This window comes from Homarus americanus, unplaced genomic scaffold, assembly GCF_018991925.1.
Source record: "Homarus americanus isolate GMGI-L3 unplaced genomic scaffold, GMGI_Hamer_2.0 scaffold74, whole genome shotgun sequence".
Taxonomy (NCBI): Eukaryota; Metazoa; Arthropoda; class Malacostraca; order Decapoda; family Nephropidae; genus Homarus; species Homarus americanus.
In genome coordinates this window covers 5711138-5726021 of record NW_024716951.1, presented here as the reverse complement: position 1 = coordinate 5726021, position 14884 = coordinate 5711138, and the positions used below count along the sequence as shown (strand labels likewise).

Sequence of the window (14884 nt, the reverse complement as noted above, 5' to 3'; positions counted from 1 at the left end):
GTTTTCATGGCTGCCTTGGCCTTCCCAGACATTTTCAAAGTTACACTGCTCACTTCACAGTCACAAAAACAGAGTACAATGTGAACATTACTGATGTCCTCTCACTGTAAGGGGCAACAAAATAACTGATGGAACAAAGCTTGGGACTACCGTGCATTGGGTAGCTGCGTGATTAGACCGCAGTTGACGAGAGATGCGTTCCATATTTGCTGGGCGATGACCATCGTTCATGGGAATTTTTTTTATCATAAATTGGCAGGTGGTCTTAATACATCACCCTCATTCGAGCGAAATATCATAGATAGGGAGATCATAAATCGGGGAATACCTGTACTTGAAAGAATCGCTATCACACGAGTCGAAGTCATGCTATTGCTGATCTCACCACCATCGCAGTTCAAAACAACCAAGATGGATGCCAAAGACCCAGTGATACTTGCTGCTGTGAGAGTATTGTACATTATGAGGCAGAGAGCATTTGTGGAAACAACCATGGCTGGCAAGAAGGGAGAGAGCATACTGTATATCACCGACTATTTAGAGGACCCTCTAACGATGAGGCAATGAATTCAACTGGACAGGACACACTAACAAGACCTGCTACATGAAGTTACTCCATTGATTGAGAAAAGGAGTCCCTGATCCAGGCGTGTATAGAGTCGAGCAGCCACAGGTCGTAAACAAAAACATTGCAATGTCGTCAGCTATTATTGTAAAATTATGTTTGCTTAAATAAAAGTATTTATCTATTTTCAATTCCCTAGGTTAGGTGAGGTGTGGGTAGATCACTTGGACTGACATAATTAATTTTTTTTGCTGTTTTTTTTCCCTTTTCATGTTTCAACCCCTTTTGTGCTTTATTGCAAGATGTCCAGAACCAAAAACAAACACAGATACTCATTTCAGTCACAGTTAGGTATTCATTCTTACAAAATTATTAGGAGTGGGTGGAAGAAAACTTTTTGGTTTGTCAAGGATGCATGTGTGTGTGTGTTTGATGCAGTGCAAGATGTGGCAAACACCATCACATCTCTGATAGGAAAGCCAGCACGACATTTCCTAAAGCATTTATTTTAACTGTTATTCTTGAGTATTCGAAGTATGAATGAGAACAAGTGTAGAGATGTTTGCGGTACTAATGCTGAAGTAAGGGATTAAGGTGATGATAAAGCCCCTTTTTCTAATTCCCATTTCCAGCCTACATAATGTGATATGACTAACAGTTCACACAACAAATAGGTTCATTAGTTTTACTTCTAGAGCCCAATAATTAATTTACTAACAACTTATATAGACACGGGTCCATAGGTTGGCAAGTCAGGGAAGAAATATGCAGAGGATCACTGCAGATGCTGGTTAATGCTTCTCAAATTTCTTACAATCTTATTTTAGATTTTCTGCAGGTGCTGCAGCATTAATAGGGATTCACATATTTTTAAGGTAACTAACAACATAACATAAGTCTTATTTGGTATGTGTATACCAAAAACATTCACTTTTTATGAAACCATGAGGGTAATTATCTGGACTCTAATACTGCCAGTGCTACACACTAGAGGACTATTTTGTGGAACTGCCTCTCCTAAAAGCAGGCCACTCAAACTATGCAGTAGTACACTCAATGAGTGTTAGTACAACTTGTCAGCATACTGAAATAAAATATAGGTACAGTACTAGTTTATCATTTCACAAACATTAGGTATAAGTAAGGGAATAGAAACATACAGTTAACCCTCACTTTACGCGGTTAATGTAACCCGGAGGGTCCAGCGTAAAGTGAATAACATAACATATGGGATTAATTGAAATGGAGTCCGGGCCGACCCCCAAACTCCACTTTTTGACGACACACAACTATGTTGTAGTAAAAATTTTATCTTAACTTTATGATGGTATGAAAAAACAAGTAATATAGAAGAGGTTAGGTTAGGAAAAATAAAGGTTAACATAGGAAAAATAAAGGTTAGGTTAGAAAAACTAAAAGTTAGGTGGAACACTTACGGTAGTAGAAGAGATGGGTCGGCATACGGGGATGGAGGCTGGTTCTGAGGCAGAGGGCAGATTACTGGCCCTCAGGTGAATCACCATTACTAGGTGAATCACCATCACTGTCACTTACAGTTGTCAGGGCTTCCCTGACAAATCCCTCAATGTCATCTTCACTGTCACTATCACTGGCTTGGGCTGGCTGTGGTGAGTTGCGGGCGAAGAACTCGGTTATGCTTTTTTGACGGCTGGTGTTTATGTTGTCGTGATACACCGTGATGTACGGCTCCATAGCCTGCACCAGCCGGGTATGGAAGACTTCATAGCGGTCATTGTCGCGGGAAAGGAAGGACTTCATTTTCTCTGCACACTCCATGGCACCCTTAATATCATTATGAGTTAAACTGTGTTCTTCGGAGAATGACGCACCTTCTTCCTCCTCTTCACTGACGTGATCTTCTTCCAACATCTCGTCGGCAGTCACTTCAGGATCTCTGATCACCTCCAGGATGTCGTCGTTGGTGGTCTCGGAGAAGCCTGGAACTGTAACAGTCTGCGCAGCTTCTCTGGCAAGGGCTACTGCAACATTCTGAACCTCACCAGTCACAGATTGACTCCTCTCACCTGGTATTCCATGCAACACATGTCTCCATGCGTGACGAATTGTAGCAATAGACAGCTGATCCCATGACTCCACCAAGAAGTCCACAGCTTTCTTGATGTTAAATACTCTCCAGAATTGTTTGAACAGTATTTTTTGCTGTGCCAACTGTTGATCCTCATCTTCTTCGCTCTTGCTATCGGTGGTGGTGTCACTCAGGTTACGCAACTCTTCCCTGGTGTTGGTGTAGTCGTTCAGGAGCTGGAATTTTTTTGTTGAGAATGCAGCTTTTACATTACAGATTAACTCTTGGTCCATGGGCTGTAATATAGACGTAGTGTTGGGAGGAAGGAAGACCACTTTTACGTTGGGGTGACGATCTAACAGTAGGGGCGAGTGTCCTGGTGCGTTGTCCAGCAGCAACAAAATATTGAATGGCACATTCTGTCGCTCACAGAATTTCTTTACATCGGGAACAAAACAGTCATCAAACCAGGAGAGGGACAGTGTAGAGAACATCCACGCCTTACGTGCGGTCAGCCAGTGGACATTTAGCTTGGTCATGTCCATGGTTTTGTAGGCGTGCGGCTTGCGTGCTGTGTGGATCACCGATAACTTGAGCTTACAGGTACCGGAGGCATTGGTGGTAAACAGGACGGTGATGCGTTCCTTCTGCATCTTCCGGCCCCGAATCCTGCTGGCATTCTTTACAACGAAGGACTTGGAAGGTAGCTTTTTCCAGAAAAGACCAGATTCGTCCATGTTAAACACCTGGTCGTCACTGTACTGTCCTTCCTCCATAATCTCACGTAAAAACGGAGGAAATTCCCTAGCCGCAGCACAGTCAGCACTCGCTTCTTCACCACCAATGTTTATATTGGTGATCTTGTTCCGGATCTTAAACCTCTGTAACCACCCAGAGGAAGCATTAAAGGGTTTGGGCTCTGTAGTTCCCATCTTTCGTGCCACTGCGATGTACAGTTCACGTGCGTAGTCCTTAACAGAGCGCGTGTCGACCGCCATGTTCCGTCGCGCCTGACGCACCAAGTACCTCACAAGTAATTTTTCTGTCTTGAGAAGCACCTGGTTGTGAAAATACTTGATCATAGAAGCACCTGTAGACTTTGTGATCTTCATGTGCTCCTTTATCTTGGCTGCATCCTTCTTTATTGTTCGAATCGTAGATTCATTCACACCATGCTGGCGCGCCAAATCAACCTGCCTTGTTCCTTTCTCCAACTCTTGGATGATGGTATACTTCACCTCGTAGCTTAAGGAACGTCGTGTCTTCTTTGGCTTAGTGCCGCTGGGTCCAGGTAAGGAAAGGTTTCTCTCTGGGGGTGGTGGTCCGGCGGAAGCCATTTTACGGAACAATGGATGCGCGTTTACACGGTGTGGCCTTGAGGGATGAAACTGCCGCGGCTAGGTCAAGCGTCGTCTTTCCTCCCTCCCTCCCTCCCCCGGGTGGACACGTCATAATACTTTAAGCCAATTACAGCTAGCAGCAGAGGGGGGTAGGGATGCATGGCCAATCACAGTCCGACACGTCATATGACGTCAGTGATAACGCAACAAAGACACACACTGCGCAACCTTACTGCGCCGCTTGCCCAAGCGGAGGGAGGAGGAGGGAGAGGCGAGGAGCACAGGCAGGCAGGCGGGCGGGTGGCGCGAATCTAAAAATAGCGTCGCGCCGGACACTCTCCGCGTAATGGGGTTCACGTACCGCGTAATGTGAGCACGTTAGGTTCTGGCAAGGCACCGCGTAAACGTGGAAATGCGGAATGCGGGACCGCGTAAAGTGAGGGTTAACTGTATTGTTTGGGCACAAATTCCTTTTCATATTCCTCTTAGTGAAATGTGGAATAGATTACAAAATGTATTTGGTCATTAGCGTAACGCCCTCTTATTTGTGTCAGTCATTGCTTTGAGAATCATGTCCCAGCCACTTGATCTCATCTGATGACTAGAATCTAAAGGTTTGCCCCTGAACTAAGACAGTGCCAAATATCATCAAGCTCGGAAGTTACAGAATGTTATTTACTGTTAGAGCAAGATTGTCTTACCTTAGAAATTTAACCACAAATTGAATGCTAACTCAAACACTGCCAGGAATGATGCAGTTAATAGTCACAGAACTGTAAATACAAGACTTGGGGAATAATATTTCAAAATAAGAAGGCTAACATGTGTGGCTATTTATATGGTTAGATTAGGTCTGTATTGTACATCATAGAAATTTCTGGGGTAAGATAAGGGATTGTATTGAATTTTCTTGCCATACATGTGTGTGTGAGTGTGAACTAATAAAAATGCAGTTCATATTTACCACTGTTTTTAGTTGGTTTCATCACCTGGTTATGGATAAGGCATATACATATAATCATGCACACACTTCTTATAAACAGAGGAATGATACATATATTTAATAAAAAAACTGATTATGAATTTTTTAAAAAACTTTCATGACATGCATGCAACAGTGGCAAACTACCTTTACTTTAGGGAGCCTTAGAACACTTAACATTCAGTCTCTGCTGTGTCAGTTTTCCCATGTGCCATATTTACTTGGGCTTGTTTGTTTTCAATGAACTAAAAACTGTAAAATAACCCTATGAGTGGAAAACATACAGCTAGTGATATTTGCCTCTGATTAAAAAATAAGTTGTTGACTTCACCAGTGCCTTGCCTACCAAACACAATGGTTAGAACAAATAGTGAGATAGGTGACTAATTTAAAGAATGTGCTGAAATTGTGACAGCTTTAACTGTTACTACAGTACTCTTAGCCTAATTGGGGTTATGGGGATGAAATGGCAGGCACTCCTGCTGCTATATTCCATAATCATTACTCTCTACCCCAGCTGGCCTCTATACACAGTTTCACATTTAAGTTTTAATTTAAGTATTTAAATTATATTATCAAGATAAAATTTTACCATTAGTGTCCCCAACTAATGCTTTTATGGTCACTGTTTCTGGGAACTACAAAAGAAAGGGGGTTGTCAAATTGCCAGTTTTAATCTAATGAATAGGATATGCTTGACATGTACAGTATAGTGTTAAATATCTAACATATGGACTAAATATAAATTAAATCTGTGTTTTGGTTAACACAATGATGCACATTACAGGTGACTAAAGTTCAAGCTCAATTTACTTACCAGTCTCACCAATGTGGAACAATACCCAGTAAATAACTTCATATTGTCAGAACCATAATATCCTGAATGGAATGACTAGATAAGTGACAGGTTATTGCTTCATCACTGTCTTCCTGTTACCCACCAGAATAGCAAACACAAAACCAGCAATCTTCTCGTAGCAGACAAACATGAGTGCTGCTGTCAACACTGTTTGTAGAATCTTGGCCTCCAGACCCTTGAACAAGCCTCTGAATCCATACTTTCTGTTGAGAGATTATCCACTTTTAAACAGTAAGCTTAAGTGATTCCTCAGGAAAATATAACAGTAAAGAAAAACAAATCACAATAGTCCTTATGTTTATCAGTGCCTTCAGCTTTTTCCATAATTTATACAGTATTTGTAAATCAAATTTTATTTGTATTATTATTATATTTTTTTTTTTTAAGAAAATGTCCTTGTTTCTGTTGCTTCCAACAGATAATCAACAATCTTTTCAACTAAAAAAAAAAACAGTTTGCTTAAAAGGAATCAAAGAACCCTAATGTTTCTTATAAAAACATGTTAAAAATTTACATAACACATCATATTTTGGATCACATTAAGATTATCATCCAAGAATAATTCATCAGATGAATAAACATTCTAATGCTACCTGGTGGGAGGGGAGGTTAAATTAGGGTACCATTCGGGTGGTTAATCTTAAGATTAAATAAAATGTAAGGATAAATTTATGGCCATCCGAAATTTTAAACAAGAGCGTATAAAAGCCACCTTACCTGATTATATACATCATAATGGTGATGAGGCCAGCCTTCTGTGGTACGCCTTCATAGTTGTGGCCATGCTGGAAATATACGTTTAATTTTATTTTTTATCTTATCAAACCATTTGTTTATTGTTTAACAATGAACGGCATTCAAAAAATAACCTGTCTGATTACAGGAAAGTCAGCTTTATGTACTGTACCTGTGTCATATCATGTGTGTTCTCGTTTTCTGTTTTCAAAGATGGAAAAAATTATATCATGAAAATATAAGACAAATCTTTGAATAAATAGAAAGGAGACACTAGTACATATTTCTTACCCTCTGCTTGGCTTGCACCAGCTGGATGGGGTAAGTGAGGACTGTAGCAAGAGCCTTGGCTGCTGCACCAACACCAAACACCACCAGGGAGTTTAGTTGCTGGGAGTTGTACACAGTTTGCATTTGGCGCTTCATAGCTTCATAGGCCATGAATTGGATGGCTGGATTAACAGTAAGAATCAGGGAGGAGGTTGCACCAGACCACAGGCCAGCCAGCCCCTCTTCTCGTCCAACGTGTGCCAAACCATCTGAAAATAAAACAAAGATACCTGTACAGTGGGGTATGCTATAACGAACAGATTCTACTACGAATATTCCTATAACGAACGGTTTTACCTATAAAATTGAGAATGCTATAACGAACGAAACTCCTACAACGAACAGTATTTTTTATTATTTTTTTGTACGAATTTATTATTTTTTATTACAAGTATTAATGATATTCTTTATTTCAGGAGTTTAAATGCACATTTATGCACTTTTTTACAATTTTTACAATTTTATATTATATTTTTCATTGTTAAGTGGTTGTATTTGGGGGCCTGGAACGGATTAATCCTATAACGAACAAATGCTATAACGAACGAGGTTCTAGAACCAATTAGATTCGTTATAGCATACCCCACTGTACTTCATCTACTTTCAACTTTTGCTCAGGAAATACCATATCCAATTTTTACTTATACCGTACCAATACATGAACTTTACTTATGTCATATAATTAGGGATGAGGGGAACAGCAAGTAGATTCTACCCAGTTTTTCACACCTTTTGGTTTTCTACACCTACATTTCCTTCCTACACTGTTCACATATTTTCAATACCCACACTCCTGCCAAAAACTTTAATTCACTTATGGAAATGTAGGTCAACTCTCATTAAAGAATCCCTTCCATGTCAATATTAGGTTTAAACAAATATTTTTATTTCTTACAATTCCTAAAACTTATAATTTTTAGCTAGTCAGGGCACAATTATTTGCAATTACCTACTTGTTCATGTACAGAACTGTACATTACTTTCTCCTTTACTATTTCTTTAAATTAAATGAATTATTTCACCCATTGCAATGAAAGTGTGATCTATTGTTGCATATTAAATTGAAAGTAATCAAAGTGTTAACTAATACAGTACTGTACTGTACAATATAGCATTTTACTTTAGGAGTGACCAACACAAGGCATACTAGAGAAAGCAATAGCCTATCAGCCTCCTCCTGCAACTCTCCACTGTGTTACTGCTGAAAAAGTGTCTTTTGTAGAAAGGAAAATTCATAAATAGTGTATATAAATAGATGAAAAATTCTCCCATTCCTTTATGTATGTAGATCCTACATGGAAACCCATTCATCCATATTAAAAATATATCACAATACAGTAATGCACAATCCTCTAGTTCAAATAAATTAAAATTATTGTTGACCAATTATATACTTGAGATACAAGAACACCAATGTTGGAGCATGTTATGACTTACCTAGCAAACCCTTATACTTGCGAGAGGCAGCATGTTGACTATTGTGAACTTTGGCACCTTGCATTTTCAAGCGAGTGTTCACAACCCAGAGTGGATTGGTGGTCATTACATTAATTGATCCTGCAGGGAAAAACAAAATAATTGAACTGTTTCCATTCAAGGTGACTCTCACACAAATGTTATTGATATTTGATTTTGTTATCAAACATAGTATGAAGGTTCAATACATAATATTTACACGTTACACTTTAAATAATTATTAATAATGGAAAGAAAAAAATGGAAGACTTAAATCTGCTTCCACAGTCTTCTAATGATTATCTTAAAATTTGGCACCCTAGCTTATTTCACCTTATTATCATTAAACAACCTAACACTATTAGGGGGGGGGTTAGGTTAGTGTTAGGACGGGCAATCTTAAAACAAAATACATTGGGGTGCCTAATCTTCATGTGATAACTAACCTGCGACCATAGCCAGTAGGAGGTCTCGTAGTGCAGCTTTATCTTCATTAGCTATTCGTTTCAGTCCATGGAAGGTGTAGAAATAGACAAAGTTGGAACAGTATAAGGATTCTATCACAGGTAGCAGACCACGGTACAAGCCAGCACTGTGGAAAGGAAATGAAGACTTAAAGTACTTTGTATACTGTATTGAGCTTTCAAAATCCCAGTTAAATTTATAAATTCACAATACGTACAAGGATTTATATTTGTAGAGCATAATATATGTCCCGACTGTCTGCAAAATTAAAATTCAAAGCCTATGAGAGAACTAAGAAAAAAGGGAAAATCAATGAAACAGCTTACAAGTATATACAGTATATCTAACCAAATAATCAATGGTAACAAAAAACATTAAAAAGTACACTCCTCAGTCATTATATATATATGGTCTGTGGAAGTACTGAGTGTATCTACAGAAGCTTTTTTTTTTTTAGAAATCATTTCATAATGTCACCCAAAAGTCATTTGCCAGCAGGATCTATATTGTCAAAATGAAGATGTATTATGTTGAATTTTAGAAAATTTAAATAATGAAATGACTGGACAAAGGTGAAACAGCTTGTAGACTGATGCAAAATATGGGATAGGTACAACAACCCTGTTCAATATCAAAGCTCACAAGGGCCCAGCTGCTTAAATTCTGCACTAAAAGAGAAAGCAAAATGGGAACACCATATGTAGTCAACTGATTACAACAAGCTGGGTGGAACTACATCATGTTATGTACAATACAACATCCATTCTTGTGTCTTGTATTATACTTTAATAATTTAATCAATTCAAATGTAAAAAAAAAGTTAAACATTTTAATTGGTTTCTTGTTCCTTAGGAAGTGTTTTTGGTTAACTTCCTATAATTAATGGAATCTTAATTCTATCACAGCTACAACTAACTACTGAAATCCCTATGATGTAGCACTGCTTCAACTTACAGTCCTTCCTGTTTGTACACCTCGGCCATAATGAAAAAGGTGTTGCGGCTGGTTCTGCCTTCCTCCACTGGAATTTTAATATATGAATTAAAAACAAATACTGTACAGCATTTTATTGCAGAAAGGAAATCAATATGCTATGTGATACTCCCAGGTCTGTCAGGACACAACTTTAAATGTCACAGTAAAGATTTTAAGTTTGGCAAAATTTATAATCTAACACCTTTAACACTATACAGTACTGTAAATGTATGTGACCTTAAGACAGAAATTTGCACAATGAGGGTTTTTCACTTTTAGCAAAGTTCTTTATTTTGAGTTTGTATTTGATTGCTCCTGCCTGCAATTTCTTTATAAAAAAGAAAATAACAATGCCCTTGAATTTGTTTGTGAATTATCCCTTCAAACAGTTAGAAATAAAAATGTAAATCTACTGTGTTACAGTTAAAAACAGGGTACAAAATAATTTTAAAAATTTATTAGCATGATCTGTTATAACCATTGATGTACACACTATGTGAGATTTTACATTTATGTCACACTCGGTAAACCTTTTTTTAAGAACAGTAATTTTACACCTGAAATACCGTAATGGAAGAAACAATACACTAATAAGACACAAGACTTAAACATTTACAGCACATTGGTCGAGGCACTGCTAGGTTATTGTTACGAAACCTCTTACAACTAAGGGATAATGAGTTCCAAAATAATAACAATGGGACAAGGTTGGCTGCATTCATAGGCTTTAAAAATATGACTACCTTTGAATGGAAACATTACACAATAGACCCTCGACAGAGCAATTCTCTGGTGAACAAGACAATATGGAACCTAATTCTCTTTCTAAGGTCTACTGCAAGTACTGTACTAGATAATTCAGAGAGATGCCATAAACAAGTAAAAGTTAAATAGAAATGGAGTCCAAATTATCTTTATTAAACCATAAAAGTAAACAACAGTGAGAATGTAGCCAGGTACAGCCAGGTACTGTACTGAGCCACAAAAGGAAGTTGGAATGAAAGTGACAGGGTAAAAACACTGATAATATGGCAGTAATTCCATGTCTCTACCTCCTTTGTAGGTGAAGAAATAAATTATTTACCGTATTTATGCCGCCGTTAAATCTCCTGTGGTAGCCGTGTTAAGGTTCACAGCATCTGCGGTCTTTGTTTACATGTCAAGAAATTAACAGCAATTTCATCAAGTGTGTTTATTACGATTTATATTGGATTGAATTCGTTCATTTTTTTTTTTAGAGATGATGTTTGGATGCGAGTATGTAAGAAAATTGAAACGACAATGCACAGGTTAAGACGTTAGGTAAGGTTCAGTGTATGTTCGCTTCCATATTTGTACTTAGTATCATGCAAATAGTATCTCCAGAAATTTTGGTTCAACTCCATATGTTATTTCTGGTGCTGTCTCCTCCACCTTTACTGTTTAATCATCAGGTGAAAAAAGGTAGTGCGAGAAATCTTAAGGTGATCCAAGGAGACCTGTGAGAATCAACAAGTAATGATAGACCTACGCTGTAATCTTGTTCTGACGGTGTCAAGTGGAAAAAGCACAGACATTGCCACTGCAGATCCCTGAAATGAAAATAGAAGCTTCTAAATAAAATGAATATGGGAAAGAATACAATTATTTTTCTCCTGCACAAAAAAGCAATCATAATGTGTACACTATGTACTCTCTACAACCGAGTTTAATTATCTGGAGAACTTGAAATAAAGTTCATAAGAGGTTTACTAGTGGCAGTTAAAAGAAGTAATTACAACATGTGATTAAAATAACTGAAAATGTGATGTTAGAAAAGGAAAACACAGTGAAGGAGACAAACTCAAGAACAAATCAGCTTTAGATTTGCATCCCCCCAACTTATTTCATCTAAATACCGGTAAGCAGTGCTTAGGTTCACGCCTGCAAATAATCCAACATACAGTACAATTCTTCAGAGATTATTTTAGCAAAAAGTAAAAAAGGATAAAATAAACTTTTTCATCTGCCATCAGTTAATAAAGTAAGCTTTTTTTAGGATTAGGATTTTCCTAGGTTATGAAATATGGTGTTATAGGCATATGCTAAGAATAAGCTACACTGACAGAACAAATGAAGAAGTACTCAAGATTGGCAAGGGCTTCAAGTGAAATACCTGTACTGGAAATGTACAGGGTGAGAAAACTTATATGCAGTACTTTGGTCATATAATTAGGGATTAGAGAATGGTACCAGAAACATTGATGGGCATTTCTGAGGGTGGGAGGGCCTGGGGAATGCAGAGACTGAGATGGATGAGTAAAATTAAAAACTGGGTCCCCAGAGACTCGGAGAGATACTGTACAAAATCATGGAGGATTGGCAAAAACAGCCCAAGAATGTTTAGAGTGGACTGTGGTCCTCAATCCATAGATATAAGGACAGTATTCTAATTGATTGAGGTTATGAAAGGTTAGGTCACGTTTTCAAAGGTTTGTTTGATGATTTTGTTTCTAGCTCCACCTTTTCCCTCGTCTTCAAAACCCTGCCCACTGTGCAAATCATGGTCGTATCTCCTTACATACCGGTAAGCATTGGTGATGGAAATAAAGGTCAGATTCATTCAAATCACCATGAATATCATTAAAAAAAACTTATTTCTGTTATCAAATTCCCATTATGGCATAAAAACAAATTTTACCAAAATAAGTTTTCTTTAAAAAAATCCAAAGTTGCTGGTTAACCTGTGCATCTGTTCCAGACCGTTATCATATCTATTTTCTGTACATAACAGTCAATCTAAGTACCATGTAAGATGATTTTAATAAATGACTATGGTAAATTTTCACTTGGTGCCACAATATGAAAGTCAAGTCGAAACTACGGTATGTTTTTCCAATGGTTTTTGATGTTATGAACATATTTGACCTTCAATTCTGCCACAAGTCAATAGTTTGAGATAAGCCCCCCACTCCCATCTCAGAATCTACAGATTTACTTAAAAAATCAAGGTAAGAAGTGTTCAAAACACATCGAAAACCATTGGAAAATGTTTTGAATCTGACCTAACCAAGGAGCTCACAGTCATTCGATGTTCTGGGTGTGTACCGCCATGTATGAACATACATAATAAAATGTTAAATATCTATGCTAGACATACCAATGAAAAAATGTCTTAGAATTGTCAAAATTACCGATTGCAACTATAAAATTCCCGAGATTCGTTTAGTGCCAACTAGTGAAATAATACCATTAACTTACCTAACGTACCCTGTGTGACAATTTTACTGAATAAACATCAAAACTGTCAACCTTAATAATACTTAACAAGAGTGGTCCAGGCATAACACCAGCTTCAGGAAATTTTTCTACCGAAGAAAAAGCTTTCTTAACTAAATATATTACTTTTTTGTTTTGTTTTCTAGAGGTAAGAAAGCTTTTATATATACCAATCTAATTATTTATCTATAAACTGTATACCAGACTATACTCACACATCCTCCAGCTATGGCGTGGACAAGGTTGCTGTAAGAAAAAAGACCTGTTTTGGGAGCCTTGGCCATGATGATGATGGTCACACTTTGTATTCTCAGTCAACACATATTATACCATCTTCCACCTCTCATAAATACAGTGCCCAGGTATCGATGTTATCATTCCCTGGGTTGGAAAACTTTTTGGGGAGGTTTGTTGTTGTGTTCCCGGTGTGTTGGTGTCTGGCACTTGAAGTTTTCTTGGTTAAATTGACTTATAGTTTACCATTGTTTGTATATGTGTATTGCCTACATATTCCGAACTTATGTGAGCTTGTATGACGATATTTACGATAAAATTGATCTCTTTATCAGTTAAGTAAACTTGTCTGCCGTTGCCAACCGTCGTCATGGGCGAGCTCAATCATCTGATGGCTGCCAGATGTACGACAACCTTCACGCCATCTCACGGCCAAATTGCCCAAAATTCGGCCAAAACTTTTTGGATGGGAAGCACAAGGCTATTTTTGCAATCCACACAAAATAAAAGTACCCCTTACAATATCCACTTAAAATGTCGCAATAATACCAAATTTTCACTTAGAATTGAGAGCCCAATAATTACATAAACATAATATCTATAATCTATAGTGAAGATTTACCTTAATCTGAAATGGTGGTGGAGCATGATAACACTAGTTGGTGTAAGCAAAAACGTCTAGTTCGTCATCGTCCCCTGGTTTGTTATATTTTCTACCACTCCTAGGACCCTTTTCATTTACTAGTGGTCATTTTGAAAACTAGCATTCGGAATTTCAGAAAGTAATTCAGATGGCTTTGTAAGCTCTGAAGCTTAACCCATATGCTGGACACGTTCAGCCTGAACAACTCAAATATGAGAACTAACAGCTAAGGTAGTAACTAGAAAGATCAGTCAGCTCAGTAGGTCACGTAAACATGTGAAGAGGTGAGGTCATGACAAGGTGAGATCTCCGAGCCAGCATTTTCTTTGTGAAATTTGAAAATCTGCTAGACTTTTCTTCACAATCCACTAAATGAGGAATTAATACGTGTTTTACAAAATTCGGACAAATAGTTTGGCCGCGACCATCCATTTTTCACGGCCAGGCGAAGTTTTTTATGGCCTAGTTAGAGAAATTTGGCCGTGGAAACGGCCATCTGGCAACCCTGCTAGCAAAGGCCGAATTCCGGGTTTACACCCCAAAATAAAGCTTTTATTTTTTAGTAGTGAAGCGTGGGTTTTCTCATATTTTTGGAATAATCATATCCTGGATGACTAACGTTATTATTGAAAGAAAATTTTAGTATAAGAATTTCCCTTGATGAGGAAGGTATTGCCAAGGTAGGGAGATACCAGGTAGCCTCACACAGGCCCATAGGCAACTCTACTCTCGAGATCGCTAAACCACGCCCCCTTTGTCACTTCATGCGTTTGTAATATTGTGGTATTATCTGTATAGATTCTTTCTCTAATCAAAATATACTAACATAAAATGTTATTAATCAGATATATATTTAACAATATGTAATATACAGTGTATATTGCCATGTAAATTATACAATAAGAAAATGTTTGACGAAATTTACAATAAAACGAGAACTCTGGTCGAATTGTAAAATATTCAATACATTTCCTCCCATTTTAATTTTATTCTGGCATTCTGGCTATTCCCAGCAGT

The 14884-nt window shown here is 37.8% G+C and overlaps 1 protein-coding gene and 1 long non-coding RNA gene across 2 annotated transcripts; one reads left to right on the top strand and one right to left on the bottom strand.

The window, feature by feature from the left end:
- The first annotated feature begins 563 nt into the window (after window positions 1-563).
- Window positions 564-878, top strand: LOC121858721. The gene is made up of 2 exons (XR_006087496.1): window positions 564-699; window positions 770-878. It is a non-coding gene; the product is annotated as an uncharacterized LOC121858721 (long non-coding RNA).
- A 4027-nt stretch (window positions 879-4905) lies between these two features.
- Window positions 4906-13628, bottom strand: LOC121858719 (peroxisomal membrane protein PMP34-like). The gene is made up of 8 exons (XM_042355329.1): window positions 13206-13628; window positions 11264-11324; window positions 9733-9799; window positions 8760-8905; window positions 8296-8415; window positions 6820-7067; window positions 6511-6578; window positions 4906-5996 (listed from the first exon to the last, which is right to left on the bottom strand). The coding sequence occupies exons 1-8, from the start codon at window positions 13272-13274 to the stop codon at window positions 5843-5845; spliced, it is 933 nt and encodes a 310-aa protein (XP_042211263.1). The 5' UTR covers window positions 13275-13628; the 3' UTR covers window positions 4906-5842.
- Window positions 13629-14884: the final 1256 nt, after the last annotated feature.